This window comes from Aristolochia californica, unplaced genomic scaffold (genome assembly GCF_029961685.1).
Source record: "Aristolochia californica isolate CCGP_79_NKW_82.1479 unplaced genomic scaffold, dmAriCali1.0.hap1 SCAF_1, whole genome shotgun sequence".
NCBI classification, from domain to species: domain Eukaryota; kingdom Viridiplantae; phylum Streptophyta; class Magnoliopsida; order Piperales; family Aristolochiaceae; genus Aristolochia; species Aristolochia californica.
This window is the reverse complement of record NW_027181770.1, coordinates 55,897,504-55,924,994: the sequence shown is the minus strand read 5'-3', so window position 1 is coordinate 55,924,994 and position 27,491 is coordinate 55,897,504. Positions and strand designations below refer to the sequence as shown.

General features: G+C 39.8%; 5 protein-coding genes and 1 long non-coding RNA gene across 8 annotated transcripts; 4 read left to right on the top strand and 2 right to left on the bottom strand.

Annotated features, from left to right (window-relative positions):
• The first annotated feature begins 242 nt into the window (after positions 1 to 242).
• Positions 243 to 8,838, top strand: LOC137951839 (kinesin-like protein KIN-10A). The gene is made up of 6 exons (XM_068798786.1): positions 243 to 1,094; positions 6,111 to 6,266; positions 6,341 to 6,448; positions 6,564 to 6,674; positions 6,756 to 8,315; positions 8,405 to 8,838. The coding sequence occupies exons 1-6, from the start codon at positions 456 to 458 to the stop codon at positions 8,618 to 8,620; spliced, it is 2,790 nt and encodes a 929-aa protein (XP_068654887.1). The 5' UTR covers positions 243 to 455; the 3' UTR covers positions 8,621 to 8,838.
• A 1,033-nt stretch (positions 8,839 to 9,871) lies between these two features.
• LOC137951832 (polyubiquitin-like) lies at positions 9,872 to 12,152 on the top strand. The gene is made up of 2 exons (XM_068798773.1): positions 9,872 to 9,954; positions 10,832 to 12,152. The coding sequence occupies exon 2, from the start codon at positions 10,832 to 10,834 to the stop codon at positions 11,975 to 11,977; it is 1,146 nt and encodes a 381-aa protein (XP_068654874.1). The 5' UTR covers positions 9,872 to 9,954; the 3' UTR covers positions 11,978 to 12,152.
• Positions 12,153 to 12,480: 328 nt separating this feature from the next.
• On the bottom strand, positions 12,481 to 18,533 carry LOC137951815 (glutathione gamma-glutamylcysteinyltransferase 1). Of its 3 annotated transcripts, none has more exons than XM_068798744.1 (8): positions 18,384 to 18,533; positions 17,472 to 17,628; positions 17,106 to 17,344; positions 16,343 to 16,506; positions 15,551 to 15,602; positions 14,259 to 14,486; positions 13,662 to 14,159; positions 12,481 to 12,872 (listed from the first exon to the last, which is right to left on the bottom strand). In XM_068798744.1, exons 1-8 carry the CDS (start codon positions 18,456 to 18,458, stop codon positions 12,783 to 12,785), a joined length of 1,503 nt encoding a protein of 500 aa, XP_068654845.1. In that variant the 5' UTR covers positions 18,459 to 18,533; the 3' UTR covers positions 12,481 to 12,782. The 3 variants fall into 3 exon arrangements, with proteins under 3 accessions (XP_068654845.1, XP_068654863.1, XP_068654853.1); XM_068798762.1 differs by lacking the exon at positions 18,384 to 18,533 and adding an exon at positions 17,690 to 17,737 and having other exon boundaries at positions 17,472 to 17,559; XM_068798752.1 differs by lacking the exon at positions 12,481 to 12,872 and adding an exon at positions 13,049 to 13,392.
• A 260-nt stretch (positions 18,534 to 18,793) lies between these two features.
• LOC137963032 (uncharacterized) lies at positions 18,794 to 23,364 on the top strand. The gene is made up of 4 exons (XR_011115189.1): positions 18,794 to 19,078; positions 22,867 to 22,931; positions 23,019 to 23,083; positions 23,181 to 23,364. It is a non-coding gene; the product is annotated as an uncharacterized lncRNA (long non-coding RNA).
• Positions 23,365 to 24,117: 753 nt separating this feature from the next.
• LOC137949059 (glucan endo-1,3-beta-glucosidase 4-like) lies at positions 24,118 to 24,800 on the bottom strand. The gene is made up of 4 exons (XM_068795327.1): positions 24,722 to 24,800; positions 24,550 to 24,608; positions 24,221 to 24,446; positions 24,118 to 24,143 (listed from the first exon to the last, which is right to left on the bottom strand). The coding sequence occupies exons 1-4, from the start codon at positions 24,798 to 24,800 to the stop codon at positions 24,118 to 24,120; spliced, it is 390 nt and encodes a 129-aa protein (XP_068651428.1).
• A 1,347-nt stretch (positions 24,801 to 26,147) lies between these two features.
• On the top strand, positions 26,148 to 27,470 carry LOC137949051 (piriformospora indica-insensitive protein 2). Its single transcript, XM_068795316.1, has one exon. The coding sequence runs from the start codon at positions 26,148 to 26,150 to the stop codon at positions 27,468 to 27,470; it is 1,323 nt and encodes a 440-aa protein (XP_068651417.1).
• The last annotated feature ends 21 nt before the right edge of the window (positions 27,471 to 27,491 follow it).

Genomic DNA, 27,491 nt, shown 5'->3' with positions numbered 1-27,491 from the left:
AGGTTAATCGATTGCTTAACAAAAGAAGAATTTTGGGCCAATAAAGAGCGGTGGAGTCCAGATCTTAAGAGAAATTGCAATGTGGGCCTCCGAGATGTAATGATCGAAATCGAATGTGGGCCTTGACGTGGCCCAAATTCCCTCTCTCTCTTTCACTCGACTAATCAATTCAAGTGGGAGTCTCAGCGCGTCCCTAGGGCAAAGAGAGCTCCCGAACATGGGCATCTTAGAATGTAACGGCTATTTCTTAGTTCGAATTTCGAAAATTTCTCGTTCTTGCAGGCTTCCCATCTCGACTCGTCCTCCTATTCCCGTTCCAGCTCTCTCTCTCTCTCTGCTTCTGATTCATCCTCGTTCCAAAACGCTCATTTGATTTTTTTTCTCTCGCGTGAATCAACTACGTTTTTGAAGGGAAAACTCGGATCGAATACCTTGTTTCTGTTTCTTCTCCCACGATGGCCCCGACCCCATCGTCAAAATCTCTTCCATCGCATGGGACCCCAGCCAGAACGCCACAAGCGAAGCAGCGTCTCCATCTTGCTACGACTCCAAGAATCGCGCAGCCGTCTCCCAACCCAAGTTCTGTCGCCAACAAAGACTCCCCTCCGGCTGAACACCCGGTTGAAGTCATAGGACGAATCCGTGACAGCACAGTTAAAAGTTCGGCCTTGCAGGTCTCTTCCGACGGCCGGAGTATTCTGGTCCGAACGGATATGGGGTACCGGAATTTTAGCTTTGATGGGGTTTCCATGTCCGAAGACGAAGATCTCGGTGGCTTTTACAAGAAATTCGTGGAATCGAGGATCAATGGGGTGAAAGTCGGTGCAAAATGCACGATTATTATGTACGGACCGACGGGTTCAGGGAAGAGCCATACGATGTTCGGGTGCCCCAAGCAGCCTGGGATAGTCTATCGAGCTTTAAGAGATATATTAGGAGAAGGCGACGAAGAAAATGGTGGTGTGATTACGGGATTTGAATCTTTCGTGCAGGTGACAGTTCTAGAGATATATAACGAAGAATTATATGATCTTTTGTCGAGTAATGGAAATGGTGGAGCAGGCTGCGGATGGCCTAGAGGGAATGCTTCCAAGGTAATTCTATTCTTTTTTCACGATTAGTAGGTCAATGATATCTTTTTACATTAATTGGATTTACGATCAAATCTGTTGATTAAATCGACAGATTGAATTTTGGATGCACGTTCTCTGGATGTTTTTTTCAATTTATTGTTTAATAAAAAACATTGCTTCAGATGCCCTCATGGACAGCAATGTCCAGATCCTAAAAGATATGGATCTATATGGTTTGCCTTAATAAAAGAAAAAGAGGAGCTTATTTTTATAGTTCTGCTCAGTTCTGCAAAATGACTGAAGGTCAGTCATTTTACTGGCATCTGTGAAACGCTTCCATTTCTTCAATTGAGGAAAGAAATATGAATCATTCTTCTTGATTGTGGCATTATTGTTTGTTGTGCGTAGAAGCAAAAGAAAAATGAAGAAGACATTTTTTTTTATGGTGGTTCAGTAGTGTGCCTACGTCCATAGGAGTGACGGCCGGAAAATGCACTAATTTCAATTAGGGTTACATAATACGTATTTATACTAAACCTTAGACGTATTTGTATAGAAAAAACACAAATACCCCTATACAAAAATATCCCCCAACCTCATGTATGAGCCATATACTCAACAATCTCCACCTTGGCGAATATTTACCCCTTAAAAAAAAGAAAGCATAACTTAGGACTCCACTTGGAACAATAGGTTGGGGTCGTCTCTCATCTAGTAACTGGAGACATTTATCAAGTCCAAGCAATGCTTGAACTTATCTGTAATAACATGCTTTGTCAACATGTCTGCTGCATTCTCAGAAGTGTGAACTGTTTCAAACAGTAGTTCTCCTGATGAAACCAATTCCCTGATCCTGTGAAACCTCACATCTATGTGTTTGGTCCTTGTATGATACACCTGGTTCTTTGCTAAATAAATGACACTGACTATCACAATGCAATTGGACTCCACCTTGCTGGACACCCAGCTCCTTGACCAACTCTGTAAGCCACAAAGCCTCCTTTGCAACCTCAGCTACTGCCATATACTCTGACTCAGTAGTAGATAGTGCAACTATAAATTGTACTATGGACTTCCAACAAATAGGCCCTCCCACAAGAGTAAATACATAACCTGTGGTAGACCTCCTGTCATCCAAGTCCCATGTATAGTCTGCATCCACATATCCCACAACTGAAGGAACACTCTGTTGTTTGCTAAACATGATGCCACAGTTTGTAGTACCCCTCAAGTATCTGAAAATTCACTTGACTGCATCCCAATGCTGTCGACCTGGATTTGAAAGAAACTTGCTAACCACGCTGACAGCTTGTGTCAAATCTGGTCTTGTACAGACCATAGCATACATTAAACACCCCACTACACTGGTATATGGGACCTTTGACATGTCATGAACTTCATCATCTGTCTTCGAGCACTGAGTGTTAGACAATCTGAAATGATTCGCCAAAGGTGTACTTAGTGGTTTTGCATTACCCATGTTGAACCTATCCAACACCTTCTCAACATAACTATGCTAAGATAGCTATAATCTTCTGGAAGCTCCGTTCCTCCGAATCTCCATCCCAAGAATCTTCTTGGCTGCACCCAAATCCTTCATGTCAAATTATTTTTTCAACAAAGTCTTCAACTTGTTGACTTCACTCATACTCTTTGCAGCAATCAACATATCATCCATATAGAGTAGCAGAAAAATAAAAAAATTATCATCAAGGCTTTTCACATAAACACAACAATCATACTCACACCTTTTGTAGCCAATCCGGATCATGTAAGAGTCAAATCGTTTGTTGGAGACTGCTTCAGCCACAAAGTGATTTCTTCAAATTACATACCAAATGTTCCTGTCCAGAGTGACTAAACCCTTCTGGCTGCACCATGTAAATCTATTCCTCCAAGTCACCATGAAGGAAAGTTGTTTTTACATCCATCTGCTCCAACTGCATGTTTGAATGTGCTACTAATGCCAACATTGCCATGATGTAGGTATGTCTAACCACAGAGGAGAAGACCTCATCATAGTCAACCCCTTTCCTCTATGAGTAACCCTTTGCTACTAGACGAGCCTTGAATTTCCCCACCTTTTTTTTTTCTGATACTGCTTCTTTCTTCTTATGCACCCATTCGCACCTTATCGCTTTCTTCCCCTTGGGAAGCTCCACCAACTCCCATGTTTGGTTCTTATGCAGAGACTCCATCTCCTCCATCATAACACCCATCCATCTACTTTTCTCTTGGCTTTGTACTGCCTCCTGAAAAGTAGTAGGATCCTGGCTACTAGTAATAAGCACATAAGAAACCAAAATATTCAAAACCATACCTGGTAGCTTGATAGTGCGTTTAGGTCTATCTGTGGCTATATGGTGAAGTTGCTGATCACCTGAGCTAAAACTTTCTGCATGCTGAGAATCCTCTTCTCTACCATGGTTCTCTAGCTCCACCTGCACCACATGCTCATTGGTGCTGCAATTTTCTGGCACCTATTTCTCTTCTTCCTGAGTACGCTACAAATGGTTTTTTCATAAAAAACCACATCTCTATTGATCACTGTCTTGTTTGCCTTCGGATCCCAGAGCTTGAAGCCTTTCACCCCTTTCTGATAGCCCAAAAAGATACACTGTCTAGACTTCGCATCAAGCTTCGACCTCTCCTCACTAGAAACATGTACATAGGCTGGACAACCAAACACTCTCAAGCCAGAGTAGTCTACCTCACTGCCTGTCTACTCCTCATCTGATACTTTCCCATCTGGTGTTGCTCTAGGTGATCTGTTAATTAAGAAACATTCCATATTCACTGCTTTTGCCCAGAAGTTTTTTGCAAGCCCTGCATTCAACCTGAGACATCGAACTTTTTCAGCTATAGTTCTGTTCATCCTTTCCGCCACACTATTCTGTTGTGGTGTCTTGCGTACTGTGAAGTGTCTCTTAATTCCATGCTGCTCAGACAAATCCTTGAACTTTGAGTCTGTGTACTCAATACCATTGTCTGACCTGTGGCATTTAATCTTCTTCCCTATCTGGTTTTCTACTTCAGTTTTCCACAACTTGAACTTAGCAAACGCATCTGATTTGTGTTGCATGAAGTACACCCAAACCTTTCATGAGTAGTCATCAATAAAGGTCACGAAATACATGTGTCCTCCTCGGGATGCTACTCTTACTGGCCCCCAAACATCTGACTGAACATAGTCAAGAATCTCCTCTGACTTGTGTGTGGCTGCCTTGAACTGCACCTTATTCTGTTTCCCAAGAACACAAAACTTGCAGAAATCAAGCTTGCATGTTTTGAAACCCTTCAATGGATTTCTTTTATGAAGCTCCATCATCCCACGCACTCCCATATGACCTAACCGCATATGCCACAAGACTGTATAGTCTGACTCGGACTCTACAGCTGCAACTCCACCTACAGTTGTGGTACCTTGCAGTGTATAGATATTTCCAGATATTTTCTGTCCCCTTCATCACTTTTAAAACACCTTTACTCACTTTCATTATTCCACTTGCAGATTTGTTACTATATCCAATACAATCTAAAGTGCCCAATGAAATTAGATTCTTTCTTAAATCCGGTATATGTCTAACATCACACAACGTTCTAACCACACCATCAAACATTTTAATTTGTATACTCCCTATTCCAACAACTTTGCATGAAGCGTCATTACCCATCAGAATAGAACCAGAGTTTACTAACCTGTAGGTGTGAAGCCAATCTTTATTTGGTGTCATGTGATTAGAGCATGCCGAATCCAATAATCTCTGAGATGATTTGAACTGGATGAAACAGAAAACATATCCCGTCACCACTCTATGAGTCTTCTTCTTCTACTACATTCGCAGACTTTGATGGACGCTCTTTGTTTTCTGTATTCCCTTTCTTTTTCTCTAGACAATCCCATTTTATGTGCCCCTTTTTCTCCCGCACTTAAAACACGTGATATACTTCCTCTTCCTGGATTTAGACCGAGATTTGTTGTTACTTGATTTACTCCGAGACTTGTTTCTTCCATGTTCCTGGTTACCCTTCACCACAAGTCTCATCATTGGCTTTCTTTCTCTGATGGAAGCCTAATAGAACACTTGTGATATCCTCTAATTCGAGAGTTTATTTTCCCCTCATCAAAGTCGTAACCAAATTTTCGTATATAGGAGAATTCGGTAGGGAATTTAGCAACATTAACGCCTTGTCTTCGTCTTCAAACTTCACATCAACCTGCCTCAAATCACTAATGAGCTGATTGAAAACGTTGATATGCTGGCTCAGATTCGAGCCCTCTGACATCTTAAGACCATATAGCTTTTGCTTAAGATAGAGCTTGTTCGTCAACGACTTGGACAGATACCGACTTTCCAGTTTCAACCAAACTTCCGCCGGTGATTCCTCATCCATGATGTGATATATCATGTTATCAGCCAGACAAAGCCTAATAGTCGCCACAAGCTTCACTTCCATTTCTTTTCAATCCATGTCATCCATTCCTGCCGGTTGTTTTCTGTATAGTGCCTTTAACATGCCCTATTGGACTAACCAGGTCCTTCACCCTCCTCTGCCATAATCCAAAATTCCCAATTCCGTTGAATTTCGTCATGTCAAATTTTGCAGAAGAAACCCCAGTTATCATAGCTTAACTTGGGTTTTCCGTGCGAAAAATCTGGATTTCGAGCACGGCGTGAGAAGCCTGGGCGTCTGTGCAAAAGAAGTCCTCAAGTGTACACATCGTGCACCTGCAGTCCTCGAGATGCACCAGCAACAAAAGAAAAATGATGAAGACAAAATAATTTTTACGGTGGTTCAATAGTGTGCCTACGTCCATCGGAGTGACGGCCGGAAAATGCACTAATTTCAATTAGGGTTATATAATACATATTTATACTAAACCCTAGATGTATTTTTGTAAAAAAGATATAAATACTCCTGTACAAAAATATCCCCCAACCTCATGTATGAGCCACATACTCAACATTGTTGTTTAAGAAATACGAATTATCCTTCTTGATTGTGGACATTAATATTATTTATTGTTGTTTGTAGGCAAGGTTGGAGGTGATGGGGGGCAAGGCAAAGCATGCAACTTTCATATCTGGAAATGAAGCTGGGAAGATATCTCGTGAAGTTGCAAAAGTAGAAAAACGAAGAATTATTAAAAGTACACTTTGCAATGAAAGGAGCTCACGAAGTCACTGCATGGTCTGTTTCTTTTCTCTTTCTGTGTTAATTTGACTGTCCGTATGATCCCATAATTACCCTGCAAAATTTTGCAGATAATCTTGGATGTCCCTTCTGTGGGTGGGAGATTAATGCTTGTTGACATGGCGGGTTCTGAAAATATTGATCAAGCTGGCCAAACTGGTTTTGAGGCTAAAATGCAGGTAAATCTTCTGAACTTTGGCAAATATTATCGACCACTTGTTATATTCTCCGCTTAATCTGTAGATTCCGCTGATTCTTGACTCCGAACAACAAATGTGTGAATTAAATCTGTAGACAGGTAAGATCAACCAAGGAAATATAGCTTTAAGAAGAGTTGTTGAATCCATTGCGAACGGGGATTCTCATGTGCCATTCAGAGATAGCAAATTAACCATGCTGCTGCAGGTATTAACCTTCAGAGAGGCATTTCCCTAAGTCTTGACAATGGAGGAATTGGTATCTCTTTAACTCTTTTTGCTTTCTCAGGATTCCTTTGAGGATGATAAATCAAAGATTCTGATGATTTTATGCGCAAACCCTGACCCTAAAGATATGCATAAAACCATAGCCACACTCGAGTATGGAGCAAAAGCTAAGTGCATAGTTCGTGGAAGCAATACTCCCGCCAAGGATAAAACGGAGGATTCTGCAACTCTGGTTCTGGGTTCAAGGATTGCTGCCATGGACCAGTTCATATTTAAACTACAGATGGAGAACAAGCAGAAGGCGAAGGAACGTGATGAAGCCCAGCAAGAACTATCATGGAAAGAAAAAGAAATCGCTGAGCTCAGAGCTAAGCTTGAAGCAAGTAGTGAAGAAGAAATCAATGTTAAGGTTCAGGAGAGGACCGGGCTTCTAAAAATGGAGTTAGAAAGGAAGCTGGAGGAGTGTCAGAAAATTGCAAATGAGATTGTAGAAGTGGGAAAGAGGAGAATGGAAGAGACGATTTTACAACAGCAGGAGGAAGTCGAGATGCTTCGACAAAGATTGGAGGAGATCGAGTCTGAGTTATGGAGGGCAAAGGGAGGATATGATGGTGAGACAGGGCACGAGGCCGTTGATGGAAACAACTTCATAAGAAGGCTATCAGAAATTTATGCTAATGGGGACCAAGGAATGGAGAAATCAATGGACTTGGATATGGAAGAGCAACCAGCTATTCAGGTTCAAGATGTGAGAGAAGTAAACGATGTGTTTTATCAAGTTGGTAGTGCGAAAACGAATTTGGAATCGAATCCCTGTTTATGGGATGCTGAAGAAGATGATGCTGTTTGCCCGAAATATCCAGAGAAGGTTTGCTTGAGTACTGTCTTTGAGGCAGATGAAGAGGAAGAGGAAGGAGATGATGATGAGGTAGAGAAAGAAGTAGTGGAAGAGACGTCGACTCCGGGAGCAGCTTCCTTTATTGATTCTCCTAACCGGACACCAAATTCATTTGGAAGAGACCTGAGCCGCTCCGACAAAAGCAGGTCAGAGAAAGATCCATCCTCTGCTAGAAGAACAAGGATCCAAAACATTTTCATGCTCTGTGGGAACCACAGGGAGCTTTCTCAAAATGTTGGAACCCCTAGTCCAACCAAGAAGAAGCCCACTGAAGCCACGGACATCAGATTGTCTCCTATGCCTATGTCTGTTCTTGAGGAACCCGCTACAAAAACAATACTCAGGGAACTTTCTGAGTGTCCAGAGCTCTCATCTCATGACAGCATTTTCACATCTGATGGAATCCTGAAGGCACACACTGCTGAAAACAACATGGCCAGGGTAGAAAATGAGATGAAACCAGTAGATACCCAGTTGAGCAAAATCGGAATTCTATCTGAAACGATTCAAGAATCAAAGGAGAACCAAAGACCAGGGAATGAGAGTGTGGATGGACTTGTTGATGTTTATGTGAAATGGGAGGCAACTAAAGAATGTGGGGGGAAGTTCATCACTAAGCTGAAGGTATTGAACAATTCTAGTCTGGCAGACTTGCGGAAGCAGATTGAATACCATTGTGGTGAAGAAAACCAGAAGCAAGCTTTTGCCTTTCTAATGCTGGGAGTTAGTTCCTCCACATCCTTTTTTACTTCAAATTATTTAGCTTTAACTGATCGACCCATTTTAAATCTTCATTTTGTTTTTCTTAAAAGGATCCCACTGGAGCTCCTGTGGCAAGAGAGAAAGAACAGACTATTCAAGTGAGCAAACTCCCCATTTGCAACAGCCAGAGAAGCGGCCATCTTGCTAGCTTACGTTCCGTAAAGAAGACGATGCAAAGGCTTGATCACACGCCATTTAGTCCACTGGAGAACAAACTCGCAACAAGTCCTGCTGCTTTTCTTACAGGATTGCAGGCACAGAAATAAGCTGAAATAATGGACGGACGGACTCATGTAAATATATTTCTGAGCACTGGTGACAATATCGGGGAAATGTAATTTTGTATTTTCTGGAAGAGGGAGGTGCTTCTTTTTACCCTCTTGTGTATTATTTGTAGATGCCTCTCTCTATTCATTTTTTGGTTGGCTATTCCATTGGATCATTGAAGAATTTTAAAATTAAAAAAGTCAGGTGCTCTTCTGAACGAGAATCTTCAGGAACAGTTTCACCAAAAACGGACTGTCATCGAAACGGAGAAAAAGGATCTCTACTAGCATTGGATTAACCGATCGGTACTTGCCAATGACCGATCAACTAGAACAACACCAAATTATGCTATAAAGCATAATCGATCATTCACTCTTAGACTGATCGATCATACTTGTCCATGCAGACAAAATATGTAAAACATAATCGGTCAACCATTATAGCAATAATCGATGAGGCAGAACAATGTCATTTGGGGACACAAAGCATGATCGATCAACATCCTTATATTTATTGATCATATTTGTATTGCATAGCTAGGAATGGCAACGTATGATCAATCAGTCACTATTGCACTAACAATCAGTAAACCATTTCTAACAAAAATATAGTTGTTATGCACAATTAATCAATCAATTTTTTTAAAAATGGGTATAAAATGATTAGTATGGTTTGAAGAACTTATAAATATCCTACTAAATATTTACTTGAGAAGTTAATGAACATTTATTAGCAATCCTACTCAATTCTAAGCATTCCATCTTGAAATTCCTTATTCAACAAAATTTTGAGAGAAAAAAATATAGTTTTCGCATATCTTCACCGTTCCTCTCAATTGCATTTATCTTAGACAAGCTCCAAATCATTTCCAAGTGTGCACCAAAATGAATCGGCTGATAGACAATAGAAGACTCTGTGGAATTTTTTAAATGTAAAAAAAGAAAAATAAATAGCAACTTTGAATAGCCATCGGATCATAGACATTAGAGACAGGATCTTGGAAATTTGTGATGGAGGTTAGACGGATTTATCACGTCTACGGTAATTCTTTTAATCTAAATACAAAAATACCTTCAATTCCTAACCACTCGTTCTTCCGGGCAGAAAAGTCGGAAACTACTTTCCGTATGAAGGGTTGACGGTCATGGACACGGAAGGGAGACGTGGAAGCCGCGCAAATCGATAACCCTCCTAACCTGCCTTGGATCGACCCTACCGACCTACTCCCTCCTCCCCTATAAATACTCTCTTCCTCTATCCATCTTCGTGCGCCGCTTCTTCTTATATTCTACTTCTCCGAATACATTTAGTTTCTTTCGTAGTCCCGATCAAGGTATGGTGTTGTTTCTCGATTCTTCTTTTTTAATCTCTCGTTCACTGGTTTGTTGTTGATTGATGAGTTCTTTGGTGGTCCGTTAAGCATCTGATCTAGCGGTCTAATTGCTTTTTTTTTATATGTAATTATTTTATCTTTTTCTTGTTTCTTTTTGTTGATGATATTTGATCAGCGTTTTTCCATCTCCTACCATGTTAGTTTCTTGCGGAAATTCTTTTATCTTCGGTTTTGTTTGATTTTGCCCTTTTTTCTGTGAGGAACAGTCTGTTTTTGTTTCGTGTTGATCATTGCTTCTTTTTTTTTTTTTTATCTACGAAAAGATTACTACGCGTTGATATGACAGAATCAGAAAAAAATCCGTTTCTTCTTTTCTTCTTTTCTAGTCTTCGTTGAATTTTTATTTTATGATGATTTTCCTCGTAAATAGTTCGATGCCTCCGTTTCGTCTTTTGTGATGTTTCTGGTCTTCGTTCAGTTATTATTTTCTTATGATCTTCCTGTTAAATTGTTCGATTTGATGGTCTGCTCTTCCTATTTCAAAGGGATGTTTGTTTATCGAAGTTGTGAATTCAGTTTCTTTACTTGGATCTTTGCACGCCATATACTGCTTTGAATTATTTTCCTAGTTATTCCTTTTGGATTGTTGAGTACTTTGACATGTTTGATTAGTCGATTTCTCTTCTGCAGAAGCTTTCTAGCAATTCCTGTTGGATTTTCAATTCTGTGGTTAAATTTTTAGGGAGTATTTTGACATGTTTGATTTATAGATTCCTCTTCTGCAGAAGCTTCCTTACTTTTTTTTACTGAAGCTGTTTTATCTCCTTAGTATTTTCTCTACTTTATCTAATCTGGTCTCTTTCGTTTCATGTTACAGATGCAGATCTTTGTGAAAACTCTCACTGGGAAAACCATCACTCTCGAAGTCGAGAGTTCTGATACCATCGACAACGTCAAGGCTAAGATCCAAGACAAGGAGGGCATTCCTCCTGACCAGCAAAGGCTTATCTTTGCCGGCAAACAGCTCGAGGATGGTCGGACATTGGCCGACTACAATATTCAGAAGGAATCCACCCTTCACCTTGTTCTTCGCCTGAGGGGAGGAATGCAAATCTTTGTCAAAACTCTCACTGGCAAGACCATAACCCTTGAGGTTGAGAGTTCTGACACTATTGATAATGTCAAGGCCAAAATACAGGACAAGGAGGGCATCCCTCCGGACCAGCAGAGGCTTATCTTTGCTGGGAAGCAACTCGAAGATGGCAGGACATTGGCTGACTACAACATTCAGAAGGAATCCACTCTGCATCTAGTTTTACGTCTTCGTGGTGGCATGCAGATCTTTGTGAAGACTCTTACCGGAAAGACTATCACTCTCGAGGTGGAGAGCTCTGATACGATTGATAACGTCAAGGCAAAGATTCAGGACAAGGAGGGCATTCCTCCGGACCAGCAGAGGCTTATCTTTGCCGGTAAGCAACTGGAGGATGGCAGGACATTGGCAGATTACAACATTCAGAAGGAATCCACCCTTCATCTGGTTCTGAGGCTTCGTGGAGGCATGCAGATCTTTGTTAAGACTCTCACTGGAAAGACCATCACTCTTGAGGTGGAGAGTTCGGACACCATTGACAATGTGAAGGCGAAGATTCAAGACAAGGAGGGAATTCCTCCTGACCAGCAGAGGCTGATATTTGCTGGGAAGCAGCTGGAGGACGGGAGAACTCTCGCTGACTACAACATACAGAAGGAGTCGACCCTGCATTTAGTTCTTCGATTGCGTGGAGGAATGCAGATATTTGTGAAGACTTTGACAGGGAAGACGATAACGCTGGAGGTTGAGAGCTCGGACACAATAGACAACGTGAAGGCGAAGATACAAGATAAAGAGGGTATTCCACCAGACCAGCAGAGGCTCATCTTTGCTGGGAAGCAGCTCGAGGATGGTCGAACCCTTGCAGATTACAATATTCAGAAGGAATCGACCCTTCATCTTGTACTCCGGCTCCGTGGAGGTCACTAGAACCAGCGAAAAGTGATCTTCTGGTGGTGCTCGTGTGTCCGTCTCTCTCGAGTCTATTTAGCTGGAGTGGGTGTTATGTTCTATGTACTGCTTTTCATCTGGTTTCTCGGTTCTGTCTGTTGTGTATGAACTTCAATCGTTGGTTTTAATCTCTAATAGTTTAGTAGTTCGATTCTGGGTCATGTTACTTAAGTTATCACAAAGCTTCGAGGTCGATTCTTCCCCATTCTTCCCTTTTAAATTTTAATCGTTACAATTTCAGCGGCCAATAAGCACGCTTCTGTCTCTGGTTTGCACTTTGATTTATGTACAAACACAATGTTCCAGGAAGCTGCTGTTTCCGATTCTGTATCAATTTGACCAGTAATTGCAGTAAGCCGAAAATATCTCATCAATAAACTTCCATAATAAATAGTAAAAGGTAAGAGGAAGAGGAGGTGGTGAATCCAATAATTCCTCCAGCAATGGCTAGTAGACGAAGTATATAATTGAAAAATGTTGGAATCACCTGCAGGTTTCACTTTCACCATCTTTCAATGAAGCTTACAAGCTTCCGATGATTAGGTGATGGTGGATCTTGCCTCCACTGTCCACTGTTCATTTTCAAGAGGGTTGCAAATAAAGGAAGGTTACATTAAAAAAATTCACATTTCATGCTCACAAAGGTCGCTCATGGATGGGCACATATTGATGCAATTCCCATGGAATTATTTGCCTCCTTTCTTATACAATTTAACATCCGACATGCAGAACAATCATCTCTTTTCCCAGTGCAGGGTGAGGAGAAAATTTTCAAGTGGAAATGTTAGGATTCAGAAGATGCAACAAGCTCATCGTCTACTTTATTGTCTTGACATCTTTTGAGGAAATAGAGCTGGCTTCGGACATGCAATACCTGCCAGACAAATATATAAGAGACTTCATAGCACTCATTCAGTTGATGCAAGTTCTTCAGTGTTATATTAAGAAATGAACCATGTTCCACTGCTAACTCCTCAAGAAATGGAAAATATTAATTTGAAACATGAGGAATCAAATATATCTTTAAAATCTTGTTCCAAACAGGGAAACTTAAGAGAGTAGCAATGAAAAGCAGACCCACAAAGATCTCTCAAAATTAGGTCTAATTTACAAGGTTCTGCAAGCCAAATCCCTTCCCTAGATGAAGACCTGAAATTTGAATAGCCAAATGGTAGCACACAGCCAAGGGACAGAGAAAGAGACTGTGTGAGCGTGGTGGCTTCGGGGAAGGCAAGAAAGGTTGGCATTAGAGGATACCAACCAACAACTGCTTTGCAGTCACCTTCCACTGGAAATGGAGATGTGAAGTAGCTCTGCGTCCATCTTAGACCATGAAATTGTTACCAAACTTAAGGTCGGTATGAACAATCTTAGCTTTGAAACCAAACCAATTCCTACGCATGTTTGTAAAGGGGGTACATTAGTAAAATATAAGAAAATTCAAGGGCCAGCAAATGGCTTAAAATCACATTTACATATCCTGGATCTGTGGTTCACAAATTAACTCTCCTAATTTAATCTAAATGTTAACCTAATCGTATGTCTGAAGCAGATTCAGCACTAATGAAGAAAATTCTGTTTAATTCAGTCTTCTTCAACATAGATAGAACAAAAATATCCATGGGCATCCTTTAACAACAATAAAAACAGTAAAAAGACTGACCTCATCTTGAAGCATCACTGGAAGCTTCTCAACTGATAACAGGGTCTGAATTTCTTCTAAAAGCTTCTTGTCGCTGATACCAGACCAAGTAGATGGAGGCAAAGCCAGAAGTAGAACAGTTAGAACATCATTACTAGTTGGGTGCGTTCCAACAATATCATTGCAGCACTCTGGTTTCGTTTGGGATACAGGTACCAACATATCAAACCCTTGCTCACTGCCATCTGTCATCACTGTTCCGGATACAAGTGTTTTCAGTTGGCCACCATTAACCTTTAAGCATTGTACACAAGTTTCCCTACAACAATACTTTCCAGATGCCCCAACCCTCTGTGCAAATATCTCAGCACCTTGGCAACATACATTGGCACCAATATCAGATAAATTCTCTTTTTTACAGAAAGATGACGCATTTCTGCAACAAAAGCTTGCCAAAGACAGCCACTCTGTCACACATTTAAATAGTTGAGTCTCATGTACTAGTTGTAATATCTCTCCCTGCAAACATCAATATTTGATGGTTTAATACTAAAATATAATGAACATGGAAGTATCACTGAAGAAATGACAGCAAGGAGTGAAAGAATATTTGGAGACCTTGGCATCAAGGCGAGCCTTCTCCTCTTTGCTTAAACTTTGTGCACCTTCTTCTTGCCGCCGAACCTCTGCAACCCATTTGATGAAGTCTTCTGCACTAGTTGGTAAAGATGTAAAGACAACAGAGAGAACTTTCTGAACATCATCAATGTCCTCCGATTTCAAAAGGACAGGGACATCTTCAATTAAGTACTTCGCAGTGCCAACCCAACTCTCATGGTTACAGCTCTGTAACATGTCCTTCAATTAGGTGATTATAGCCCATAGGAACAGACCTAGAGGTTCCACTTCTAAGATAATCACCAATATGACTGACTTGATGGACAAAATCCAACATAAAAGCCAAGCATTACAGCAATCATAATCTTAATGGTCCATGATGGCCATACAAAGTGCAGCAACATCAAATATTCCTTCCAAACATTTCAATGAAAACAGGTTTTCAATTTCTTCAGCACCACCATAAACAAGTTGACAAAATCAGTTCCAGCAGACCGGACTAACATATTCATTCGCAAGCTGTGTCAACCTTTTCATCAGTAAGGTGCAAAATTGATCCATTCCCCTTTTTTGTCATTCTCCTTTCTTTACCACATGATTTACTTTCTTTTATTAAGTTACATCTTTAGCAATGTCATCTATTAGTTCCTCTGGCTTCTTGAAAATAAGAAAAGGCAGATATTACGGATGTTCCACATGTGAAACAACAAAGGAAGATATCATGGATGTTCCACATGTGAAACAACAAATAATTTTAGCGGAAACAGTTATAGCATTAACTTTTTTTATAGCAAGAGCATGGGCATATATATTATTTTTACTTCTGCTATCAAAAGAATAAAATGATACTTATAAACTTCATTATTTTCACTGGTTATTGCCCACTTATGTGTATAGTTGCATGTTAGTACCTTTCAGGCCAAGACGCGGTAGTACATGATATTTGGCTTCCTCAGTAATTGACAGAAGATGCAAGACAGCAATTATGGGCTACATTATCTAGATAAGATCAACTGCTTGATGAAATATGTCTTACTTTTTCTTCCAAAAGTTCTTGTTTTGTTGAAACATGTGGTTGCTTAAGTTTGGACACAGTCATCTAAAAAATGATGTTGCCTTCATCATTCTTAGACATTTGGATATTTACTAATGAGTGATTCAGTCGTATAATAATAGACTTTCCAAATATGTACACTGGTCAAATATAGATGAAAAAAGAAATCCAAGGGCAAAACTGAAAAAAGAGGTTCACTGTTACAACAGGAAAGACCCAAGTCCAGCATAATAGTTACCAGGGTATAGAGCAGAGATGGAGGTATGTGACGCCTCGAAATAAGCATGAAGCTGAAAATTAAAGAACTATTGGTCATGGAAGAATTTGAGAAGTAAATGATTAAAAGTTACAGTAAATATTATAATGAGACAATAGCATAATTTCACTCATTCCAACAGCTAAAGATCTTCAAAACCAAAAGCACATGTGCAAGTGGGACATAAATGGATATATGATTATCACAAAATCAGAGAATGCCACTTTTACTAAAGAACAATCCAGAACTGGTCATGCATTTCTAAGATTGGTTACGAGCAACATTATTTTAACAACAAAGTGTGCAGTATGTGTTGTATTTTGTCATCAATGGTACAATACAGAAATCAAATCTAGTTGGCATAGTGAGTTAAAGGATAGAAGTTAACATGTTGGGCACATCCATCTCTTTTTGAGGTGCTAGCTACATTCTTCTTATCCAATAAAATATCAATAAGCAATGTTGGTTTAACCAAATCAAGAAAAGATAGACATGCAAAACAAAGTAAAGATATAAAACACCTAGGTCCTGAAATATAGCATCCAGCTGACCATTACTGTGAATATAAGCTACAGAGTGCAATATTGAATTGTCAATAAAAAATGGTGCCAATAGATTATTGAGAAAACTTATCTAAAAGCTCATAATCTCAGAAACATCATGTTTTATGTCTTTTCATATTTGTTTCAATTTAAGGAATACTAAAGACACAATTTTAAGAAACACATAAATGTCATTCATTTTTAATTGACTATGAGACACTCAAAACCATACCCCCTTTGATGCCCTGTTGCTTCATCAGTAGTATCCATAGCTTCCCAAAGAAGTGTAAGAGGAACCCAGTGTGGTGGATACTTGAACCGTGCCACATCCAAAATAAGTGCCATATCTCTTCCAGCATGATATCCACCAATAGGTGAAAAATGACCACTTCCAGTCTGCAACCAAGGGAGATCTCCTTCCATCATATGTTTAAAATATTTTTATAATTGTGCACTTAAAAATTGATGGATTCTTGCATTTTTTTTCAGGAATTCCTATTAGAAAAATTATAAACTTCAACTCAAGGTAAAAACAGGTGTCATTGCATCCAATGCATTGGTTGAAGCCTCTTCTTCTGTTTCAGCTAAAATCCTGGTTTTTTTTATGCTGCTGACAACCAACAAACATCAATAGACCTCTTACAAATGCATGAGGTTCAAGCTCTAAGACATACCATGCACATCCACCTGCATAAAACACAAGCAGATATCCTATTGAATATACATCACAACTCATAAGCTGGACGTCCTCAAGGTATGAAATTGTCACTAAAACAGATGCTTTAGCATTCCAAGGTTAGCATCAATATCACTTAATACCTCCAAAAACTCATTTTCATACACAACCACTGTGATGTACTTACACGAATGGTACTGAGGAGAAGAAATAACATAAGAGAAATCCTAGCACCTGGGGAACTTAAGCCATGAACCTATTGAATAGAAAAAGTAATTAATGAGTGGTATGCATTAAAAAATTAAAATTTTGCAATGACCTGTTTGAAAGGAGCTCGGTGGTAGGAAGTGATCAAATGATAATCTTCAGAAGCAGTACATGTGACAACATGTTTACGGAAATCATCAATTGTGCTCTGATTGGTCCTGAAAGTTTCAACCTTAGCACCAGCACAGTGACCCAAACATGCAACTTTTCCGAATGTGATACCTTCCTTTTTAACCTTTTCCAAGGGTTCACAGCAGTCTAACATAGACTCATCAAACCATCTCCAAGGTCCTGAAAGTGAAGAAACAGTGAAGACACAAAAGTTGAATGTTGTCATAAATAAGTTCAAGGGCTGCTCCCAACCATGATCAACTTTAAGTTTCTCCAATTTCACTCAATATACCAAGGATTTTGTTACCTTTCCATTTCCTTCCAGGATCAATGGCAAGAGCATTCAAGACCATAGAGAGGCTCGCCAGTCCACAGTATGCAGGTTCAGATTGCGTCTGAAAGTAAGATATTAACTTGAAAAAGCCTTCCATGGTTCCACTTTGAAGAGCTTCGGAGAAGAGTTGCTGAAAATTGTAAAGAAAATTGGAAAAATATAAGGTAGAGAAGTGGATGCAGTTCGTATACCACATGATCTGAGGATTGCTTTCCTTTTAAGTGCCGGCTTTCAGGAAACTCCACCCTACCATTAAATATTAAATTTTCTCGGAAAACACTCAAGACAGATTGTTCAAGTTATTCTATCCAATGACCTTAATGAACGGGTTATTATGATTTGCATTGATTTATCTTTTCAAATAATAAACTTATCCAAACACCAGTCACTTTTTACAAGTGAAACTCGGCTTCTATGACTTGTCAGTCATCCTCACCAAATTATATGGACGAGGCAAATGTTCCTGCTATTTTTTGTTTTGTTTCGGTACTCTTTTTTGCCTCAAAACAATCTCAACCGTTTATGAAGCAACTAGAAGGCTGTATTTTTTAACCACGAACACTGGAAACCTCAGGGCAATACACAAAGAAGGAATTTTTAACAAAGAAACGAACCAGTAGAAGAGCAGAATCCTCAAACAGAAACATCAAGCTTCCGAAGAATTGATAGAGGGGCTTAGGTAATTGCAACAAGTGCAAATGTCCAAAACAGAACATTCAACAGAAAATTAACGTAAAGAGAGAAATGGGGTAAAACTTTAATAGAGAAGCAACTAGGAGGTATGTTCTCAAAATCGTTTTCATAAACAGGAGACATTCTCCGGCACTGAGAATAAAGGGAATCGAGGAGAAAGAGAAGCATCGACGGTATCACAAATTTTTTTACCTTCCCGTCAGATGAAGAAAATTCAATAGCCGGAGGAGATGGAAGAACCCGGCGGTAAAGACCAGCCAAAGCCATTTTTTTGCGTTGGCAATGGAGTTTCGGACCGAAGTGTTCCTGGTCTTCTCCTGCGGTGGCAGAGAAACCCGCGAAACTACTCCTTAAAACCCAACAATCAAAGATTCAAAAGGGCAGCTAGATATAGCGGCAATTTCAAGCTGGACTCTACTGGTGTGGATTTTCAATTGGCAGGCCACGGGTGGCATTGCACAGAGCCGCTTCTCGAGCTCGGCTGGGTTCTGGTTTGGTTCGATTCAATATATCTGGATCTCGAACTAGATCGGCTCGCGAACCGGTTCGTTAATTTAACGAACGGCCCGGATTCGGGGAATTTGAGGGAGTCGGGAGAAAGACAGAAGGGAGTCACGTCGCGGGACCGCGGGAGCAACTCTTCCATTCCATCTCTGGCAGCACGATTTTCTCGCGGAAATCGTGGATTAGAGATCAGAATCGCTGCTCGTCGGGCGGCGGTTCATCGGAAATGGGCGATTTTGGTCTTCATAAATCATATACCTAGTTTTCCCTCTCCGTCTTCGATTCCTCACTCTGTCTCAGACTCAGTCATCTTCGATTTCTTCATCTTTTATCTTCATCCGAAGTTCTTCCTTGCCGACGAAAGCGACTGTCCGACGGAAGAGGTAAGATGCTTATTTAATCTGTTTTTTTTTCGTCCACGACCTAACCCCAGAAAAGCTCTAGCTCTCGCTTCGCTTTATTAGTCAGGCTCGTTTGCTTTGTCCATACTGTAATCTAATGAACATTCATCAGCTTGATTTGTTTCTATTTGATAATCTCCAGCATGCGATTGATTAGTTGAATAGGTGCTGTGTTCTGAACTTCCCTGAGATTCCTCTTGTAAATCAGGTTGCCTACAAATGTAGAATCCAATCTTTAGGACAGCAGTCTCCAGACTCTGGTTGGAGTTGTCCGTGTTGACTCTACATGCTTGTACCAACTGTAATGACAATATAAAACACTTCAGAGATATAATGCCCCCTCTTATTGTAACACCCCAATGCATACGTATACCATCTGAGAGCCCAATTGTAAAGAATATTAAGTTGAAATCTTAGATGTTACGTGATGTTCACTGTTAGTATTAGATTTTGGGAAAATTTCCCAAATGCTCATCCCTGCTCTGGAAAAAATTTCTAGAGTACTTGGCTTTGAGGAAAAGATACCAAGAGTAGCTGACGCAAGTGGGGTTTTCTTCTATCTTACAATATCTTCTACTGCTTCAACTTCTTGAGTTTTCAAGTCTTGAAAAGATAATTAATAGCTCTTACCTGAAGCTTGAAGTTTGTTGAGGATAACGTGACTTAGCCAACTTTCTGTCCCCTTGATAGTAGCCCTCCCCACCAGATGGGTACTGTCACTTTCCTCTTCCTAACTGCTGCCAATACCACATAGAGCAGCGTTGTGAAGGGGCTCCCCTCAGCCTCGACTTGCCGGTAGTATCGCCTCCCAGTCAAAAACAGAGCCAGGCTAATAGCATTAGCCACTAAACAGATTCCATAACCCCATCCCAAATGAATGCAATATACATGGTGAAGAAGAACCAATTGAAGTACATGTTGTGGGCCTTGGCCTTGTGGAACTGGTTGGCTCCCATGGTGGCTGTGTTGAAACGAGTCCCTCCAACTCCTATTGCAAGTAGTGCTAAAGCAGCATACAGGACTGGTTGGAGTTGTCCGTGTTGACTCTTAGTGCAAGTGAGCTAAGGAGTTCTTCTTGCTGCATTAAGGCCATAATATTTAGGTCATCCTTTCTGAGAAAGGTTCCTTGCAGCTTATTATTCGCAACTGTTTTTAAAAGATGGAAAGGTTACATCAGTAAAATTAAGGTTTCTTATTTGCTTTTTGGTTTATCCTGTTTCAGCTAAGTTTCACTAAGATACAAAAGCTTACCTTCTCTCTGGGCTGCATCAATGTCCTTGGTGATGTGAGGGAAAGGAGAAGTGTGTGTGTGTGAAAGAGAGGGAGAGAGACAAAGACAGAGACAGAGAAAAACAGTCATTGAAAAATAAATCATCCAGAAATAATAGAATAATGACTACCTCATATGATTTTTTTTAGAGATATAAGAATGTTAAAGGTTAGGGGTATTTGGGTAATTTTATTTTAGGATATTGTGTTATGAAGTTATAGTTAATGTAGAAATCTCACTAAGGAGGTACATACAAGTTCCTACTTCAGTAGTTTTGATAATCTTGCTTTGTCTTTTCCTGTCAATGTCATTAAAGTGTTCCCCCTAGAATTGTTAATCTTCGTAAGCATTGTTCTCCTTATTACTGATAAGTATTTTAAATTATGTGTAGGATCTTTGTTGTTGGGATTGCTTTATTTTCTTTATGTTTTTAATTTGTAATTTTGTTTTTTTTTTTTTTTTTTTGTAGAAGTGAGAATGTCAACACCTTTTCCTCAATTGACATCAATAATTAACACTAGTTCTAGTGTGGCTATAGATAGTGACTCAACTCCACCAGAGTCACTACCATCTAGAACTATTAATGTAATAGAAGTGGGCCCAGATGAAAGTACCCTAAATGAGGATGAAGGTGACTCTACCCATACTTCAAAAAGACAAAAAAGATCCCATGTGTGGTTGGAATTCAAAGAAGTATTACTTAATGGTACAAAAAAGGCTCAGTGTGTTCATTGTAAAATCAATTTGAGTGTTATTAGTAGTGGAGCGACCACACATATGAGTAGACATTTGAAACTCTGCCCTAGTAAAAAAGTGGGAATGAGAAAACAAAAAATCATAAATTTTCAACCAGTGGGAGTGGGGTCTAATGTTGATCAGAGTCCATTTGGACTTCCTTTTATGGATTTTGGAGGCAAATATGATCAAGCTAAAATAAGAGTACTCATTGCTTATTGGATTCTTATGCATGAGCATCCATTCATGATAATAGAAGAGGAGAGATTTAATTTTTTAATGAAGATGGCAAATGCGAATTATGAGAAAATATCCCATAAGACCATTAAGAAGGAGTGTATAGAGTTGTACGAGGCAGAGAAAAAGAAATTGAAATTTTTATTAAAAGAGATTAACAAGATCAGTCTTACCACGGATCTTTGGAAGTCCCAAAATCAAAAGATTGAGTACATGGTTATTACTGGGCATTTTATTGACAGTAATTGGAAGCTACAAAAACGAGTCTTGAGTTTTGTGCATGTTCCTCCTCCTCCTCGTGGCGTTGATATAGCATATGCTATTTACAAGTGTTTGAAAGATTGGGAAATTGAAAATAAAGTATTTAGTATTTCAGTTGATAATGCTGCATATAATGATGTTTGTATGAGAGTTTTGAAAGAAGATTTTTCAAGAAAAAAAAAATTGGTTTGTGGTGGGAAGTTATTTCATGTGCGTTGTTGTGCTCATATTTTGAACTTATTAGTCCAAGATGGACTTGTTCAGATTAAGGATATCATTGAGAATGTGCGTGAGAGTGTCAAATTCATAAATCTGTCTGAGGCTAGACTTCGCACTTTTTCTGAAATTGTACATCAACTAGAAATAGGTGAAAAGAGGTTGGTTATTGATTGTCCAACTCGTTGGAACTCCACTTATGACATGTTGTCTTCTGCATTAAAATTCAAATATGCATTCTCTAGATTTAAAGTTAGAGAACCAACTTATAATTATTTGCCAAGTCTTGATGAATGGGAAAAGGTTGAAATGGTGTGTGAGATTCTAGAAGTTTTTAATGTCGTTACTAATATAATTTCTGGGAGTGACTACCCTACTTCTAATTTGTACCTTAGTGAGGTATATAGGGTAAAAAAAGTTCTAAATTTTCATTCTACAAATGAAAATATTTTCATTAGGACAATGGTTAGTAGAATGAAAGAGAAATTTGAGAAATATTGGGGTGAATGTAATGTATTGATGGTTGTTGCTTCAGTTTTGGATCCAAGGGTCAAATTAAGGTTGATTGAAATGTGTTTTCCAGAGATATATTCTGAGGAGGAAGCTATGATGAATATAAATTTAGTTCGACGCACCTTATATGAGATCTACGATGAATATGTATCCTTATATAATGTGGATATTAGAAATGAAGAGATTACTCTAAGTACTAGCTCTATGGGTGTTTCCACAAGTCGTAGGTCATATCCTTCATCAAGTTCAGGTTGGTCAAAGTTAATGAATTATATGAAACAAGTGGAAGTAGTTAATTCACAAAGGTCAGAATTGGAAAATTATCTTGAAGAAGGTATATATATTTGTGAGGAAACTTCACAATATGATTTTGATGTATTAGAATGGTGGAAAGCGAATCATATGAAATTTCGGGTATTATCTAAGATGGCAGCAGATATCCTTATAATTCCCATATCCACAGTAGATTCGGAGTTTACATTTAGTGTTGGTGGTAGAGTAATAGATTCATATCATTCTTCTTTGGCACCAAATACAGTTCAAGCTTTGATTTGTGGCAATGATTGGGTTCGGGCTCTTCACGGTGTCAAGAAAAATCCAAAGGTGAATTTATTTGATTATTTATTTATTATGATATTTTTGAGTATATTTTTTAGTTTTATTTATTAAAATTTTATTTTATGAATACAGGCTGAGAAGAAGAGTGTAGAGATAATGCTACCAGCTACATGATTTTTCATGTTTTTCTCATCATGGTAATTTTGATATTTTTAGCTACGTTATGTAACTAGTAGTGAAAGAGTATTTTTTTATCTGACAATAATTAATTTTAATTTTTTGTTTTTGTCATAGGTGGATATTTTGCTCATGCAAAGACGTATATTATCTTCTAGCATGAAGAGAAACAACTATAGTTTATAAATTTATAATGGACTTATAGTTTTTATTTGGGTGATTATAAATTGATATTGATATTGATATTTCATTTAATTTTGTTATGTTTGATTATTGTATGGAGTTTATTCATAATATTATGCAGTGTATGAAGTGTTTAGACTATTTTATGGAGTATATGGATAATTTCATGAAGTGTTTATGGAGTGTATAGACAATTTTATGTAGGTATTATATATATAGTTTATGTCCAATTTTAAGTAGAGGTTATTGTCTAATTTTATATAGGTATTATATATAGGTTATGTCAAATTTTTTGTAGAGTGTCCTGTAAAATGTATGCATAATTTTATATATAATTTATTTTATATATTTTTTTTTGAAAAGTTTTAAATGTATGTTGAAGTTCAGTTTAATTCGAACTCAGGACTTGAGATTGATAACAATTTTAGGTTCGAGGTTGGGTTCGGTGAGTTCGAGTTTGAAATATTTAAATCAAACTTGATTCGAACATAGGCAGGTTCGGGTTTGGGCTGGGTTCGATGCCATCCCCCTATTGCAAGGAAGCCCACATCAGAGAATTTATTTATATTTTTTATTTTTAATTATTTATTCTTATATTTTCTCTTTTCATGACCTGAGCTGGAACTGGCTCTCGGTTAAGTCCCAACTCATAAACTCGACTCAGCCCGGCCGAATCGCGGGCAACGCGAATGAATCTCTCAGACGACTGCTACGAGCTTCATATTCAAATTTCCCATGAACAATCTCCCACAAGTGAAAGTTTCAAAACAGAACCAGAGAAATCCACAACAGATATTAATTATTCAAGTCCGCCTATTTCTTTTACTAACAGATCCTTCTTCATCACAGCAGAAACCCCATCGATCCGTCTTCACGCGTACACGCAGCTACCGTAAGCTGCAGAAAACATCAAGAACAGATAAAAAAACTTCTTGTCCAAAAGCAATCAACAATGGAGGAGAGGTGTTACTTACACGGATCCTCGAGCACAGTCAGGGCAGTGCCAGCGAAGTAGCAAGCCGACGATTGCTGTTTGTTCATTTTGTAGTAGAGATTCATCACAACGGAGGCATGGTTAACAATATTGAAAGGGAAATAGCAAAATCCTTCCGACTGGATCACGCTGCAGTTGATGTTCTCCTGTTTGCACGCTGAAGTCGATGTTGTTTTGCAGGAAAGCTTCGTTTGCTGAGGGTGTCGCTATGCACCAGGAGCCGCGCAGTGACTTCGTCTGCAACAGATTACAAGTGATGAAACAGATTACACCTAGATTCAAATTTTATAAAAAGAATCGAAAACATACAATATTGTTGACGCGAACAGATTTTTCTTCACCGATCGGAGGTGCCGCCACTGCTGCTGCTGCCACAGAAACAAGCTCACTGATTATGGATCACTATAATGAATAACGTCTGCTCCGAGTCCTATACTGACACAATAAACAGTACAGTATCCTGTCTTTTAGAAGTACAAACCAGAGCAGACAGCAAAGTCGAAGAGAAACAAAGCCACAGCGAAAGAAACAAAGGCCAGAGAGCTCCTAACACTAGCCATTTCTCCCCCACGCTTTCTAACCCGTCTTCTCCAAAACGAACAAAGAGAGATCTCTACTGTTTGTTGCCAGCGTCTTGCTGAGGTTTTTATAGAAAAAAAAAAAAAAAAACAAACACCCAACAAGGAGGGAAGACTACCGAGCATGGAAATCGTGTAGTAGGGTTCTGAATATCAAGCTCGCCTTGCAGGCTTCTTTATCCATTTATAAGTAGGCGCGCAGAATTTTGCCATTTCAGTTGGTAATGCTCTTTCAATTGACTCCGAAGAATCATCTATAATCAACTCAGGATCAGAGAAATTGCTACTTCGAATTCGTAATTTTCTGTTTTTTTTCTGAAGGGTTACTCTGAAACCACATAATATGAAAGAAAAATGAGCAAGAGAAGCTTCCAGCTGATTGAGAGAAAAAACAAAAATTTGACAGGGAAATCAGTTAAAGTGGAAGAACGACAGTTCATCTGTAAGAACCTGGACATCCGTACCCGAGAACGGCGATTTCGAATCTCCGATTCCCTTCCTCCGACCTTAAAATTACTTCCCAATGCTGCATAACAAGCATGAATCGACAAACCAAAAATGTAATCAAGCAGGTAGACATTGTCAATAAAAACTTTAATCGAGTTCAAGACTGGTATAGGGTGCTAATAAATTACGTCTTTTACGTCTTAATCATCACTTCCACCATTAACGTCTGCAACGAGTAACAGTAAGACGTTACGACACGATATCGGGTCGCCCAACCGGTTCGGTTCGTGAGAGGGTGAGAGCCGTACCACACAAGAGACACTAAGTACACGTGTCATAAGGCCAACATTTGTTCTGACCGTGTCAGTCAGAGAGCACGCGCCGACGGAGACGAGGCGGCGCCACCTCGGTGCCACTTCTTGCACGTTTCCCGACACGAACTAACCGTCTCCTGCTGTCGAAGTAAATCTCGAACGGCTTCTTTGGTTGGGTTCGATCTTCTTAGCCGTTGCTTTAGTTCCAGAGATATGGGAACCGTCCGATGCAAAGAAAAGTTGCAAGATGTTTACGTGAACATATCTTCTGGAAGACTGATCCGTCCATTTGCTACACAGAGATGGGCAAAAAAACAAAACAGTAAAAAGACTATTATGCCCCTATCGTTAAGAGGCTTTTTCATGTCTCGTGCATGGCTGCATGCAGCCGAAAGTACATTTCTGTTTTCACACGCTTTATCAGTTCTCTTCTCTTTCTGCTCCAACCTTCATTAATGCTTCCTCGTTTCTGTACTTCAGGCGTTGAAGTTTTTATATGCGACCACCACAAGATCGTCAATTGGGTCTCTCTACTTTCGTCGTCTGGCAATCCCTTCCATACAAGTAGATGAGGGCTTCTGTTACTTTCAGTGCTGTCATATTCCTTTCTGTCATCCTCGTTTCTTACTCCGACGCCGACGAATCTCTCAGCTCCGACGAGCAAGAATCGGTGTACCGGGTACTCGAGGCGATTAACTCGGATGTAGATTGGCGATCTCTCTACCCTGACGACCTCTGCATCTCTGGCCCTCATGGCATAGTCTGTGATTACTTCCATGGGCGGCTTCACGTTACTGAGCTGAACTTGGGCTACGTTTCGGACTACTCGTCTAATCCATCGTGCTCATCCAACTCCAGTTTCTCTCCTCGTATTGCATCTTTTCCCTTTCTTCGGAAGCTGCTCTTCTACAGATGTTTCACTGGGGAGAGAGTCGTTCTCCCTGGCTATCTTTGGAACCTGAATTCTTCGTCCTTGGAAGAACTCTACCTCCTCGATAACCCCTCTCTGGAAGGGGTCGTCAGTGGAAGGATTGGATGTTTCACTCGTCTACGAAGGATTGTGTTATCTGGAAGTAGGATTGGCGGGATTCTACCGGAATCCGTCGGAAATCTCTCACGGCTCGAGCAGCTTGTGATGACGAGAAACCGATTTTCCGGCGAAGTACCCAGAAATATTGGCATGTTAAAGAATCTGAAGATTCTCGATCTCAGTTACAACCGCTTGACGGGGTTTCTCCCAGAGGATGTTGGGCTGCTTTCGCATCTCCTTAAACTGGACTTGAGCTTCAATCGGATTGAAGGGGAAGTACCAAATAGCCTGGTGGGTTTACAGATATTGGAGTTTGTCGACCTCAGCTACAACCGTTTCTCGAATTCCGGCATCCCTCTTTTCTTAGCTGATATGCCAAGGTTGAGGGAGGTTTATTTGAGCGGGAACCCATTAGGAGGCCAAATCCCAGAAATCTGGGAGAAGCTCGGCGGTGTCTTGGGATTAGGACTTTCCGGATTGGGGCTGGTGGGTTGCATTCCGAGATCAATGGGGTTGTTTTTGAGGAATGTCTGCTATCTGGGACTCGATAATAACATGCTGGAAGGAACCGTGCCGTTTGAATTGGAGCTTCTGGAGTCGTTGAAAGAGATGAATTTGGAGAACAATCGTCTGAGCGGAAAGATCTCCCTCCCTGTTAAGTTTCACGCTAAGGTGAAATTGGGAGGAAATCATGATTTGTGTGTGGATTCATCAAAAAGTGGCGTCGTTCTGGGGTCGTTGAAGGTTTGCAGAAAACCGGTGACTCCAGATGCTATGGCCGTTCTTTCTCGGGGCTCCTCTTCGGAACTTTCCCTGGCTCTCTTCTCCTTCCTTTGTCTTTTCTCTTTATTGGCGTTCTAGATTGCAGGAATTACAGATTGC

What these genes read in the sequence shown, in the direction of transcription:
- LOC137951839 (XM_068798786.1), top strand. Translation starts at nt 456, where the DNA reads ATGGCCCCGACCCCATCGTCAAAATCTCTTCCATCGCATGGGACCCCA. An exon ending in GCTCACGAAGTCACTGCATG is followed by an intron (nt 6,267 to 6,340) that starts GTCTGTTTCTTT and finishes AAAATTTTGCAG; the next exon opens with ATAATCTTGGATGTCCCTTC. An exon ending in GTTTTGAGGCTAAAATGCAG is followed by an intron (nt 6,449 to 6,563) that starts GTAAATCTTCTG and finishes TTAAATCTGTAG; the next exon opens with ACAGGTAAGATCAACCAAGG.
- LOC137951832 (XM_068798773.1), top strand. Translation starts at nt 10,832, where the DNA reads ATGCAGATCTTTGTGAAAACTCTCACTGGGAAAACCATCACTCTCGAA.
- LOC137951815 (XM_068798744.1), bottom strand. Translation starts at nt 18,458, where the DNA reads ATGGCTTTGGCTGGTCTTTACCGCCGGGTTCTTCCATCTCCTCCGGCT. An exon ending in AGGCTCGCCTTGATGCCAAG is followed by an intron (nt 14,160 to 14,258) that starts GTCTCCAAATAT and finishes TGATGTTTGCAG; the next exon opens with GGAGAGATATTACAACTAGT. An exon ending in CAGTGATGCTTCAAGATGAG is followed by an intron (nt 12,873 to 13,661) that starts GTCAGTCTTTTT and finishes TTTGTCTGGCAG; the next exon opens with GTATTGCATGTCCGAAGCCA.
- LOC137949059 (XM_068795327.1), bottom strand. Translation starts at nt 24,800, where the DNA reads ATGGCTAGTGTTAGGAGCTCTCTGGCCTTTGTTTCTTTCGCTGTGGCT. An exon ending in CGACTTTGCTGTCTGCTCTG is followed by an intron (nt 24,609 to 24,721) that starts GTTTGTACTTCT and finishes TTTCTGTGGCAG; the next exon opens with CAGCAGCAGTGGCGGCACCT. An exon ending in GACTGTGCTCGAGGATCCGT is followed by an intron (nt 24,144 to 24,220) that starts GTAAGTAACACC and finishes TGTTTTCTGCAG; the next exon opens with CTTACGGTAGCTGCGTGTAC.
- LOC137949051 (XM_068795316.1), top strand. Translation starts at nt 26,148, where the DNA reads ATGAGGGCTTCTGTTACTTTCAGTGCTGTCATATTCCTTTCTGTCATC.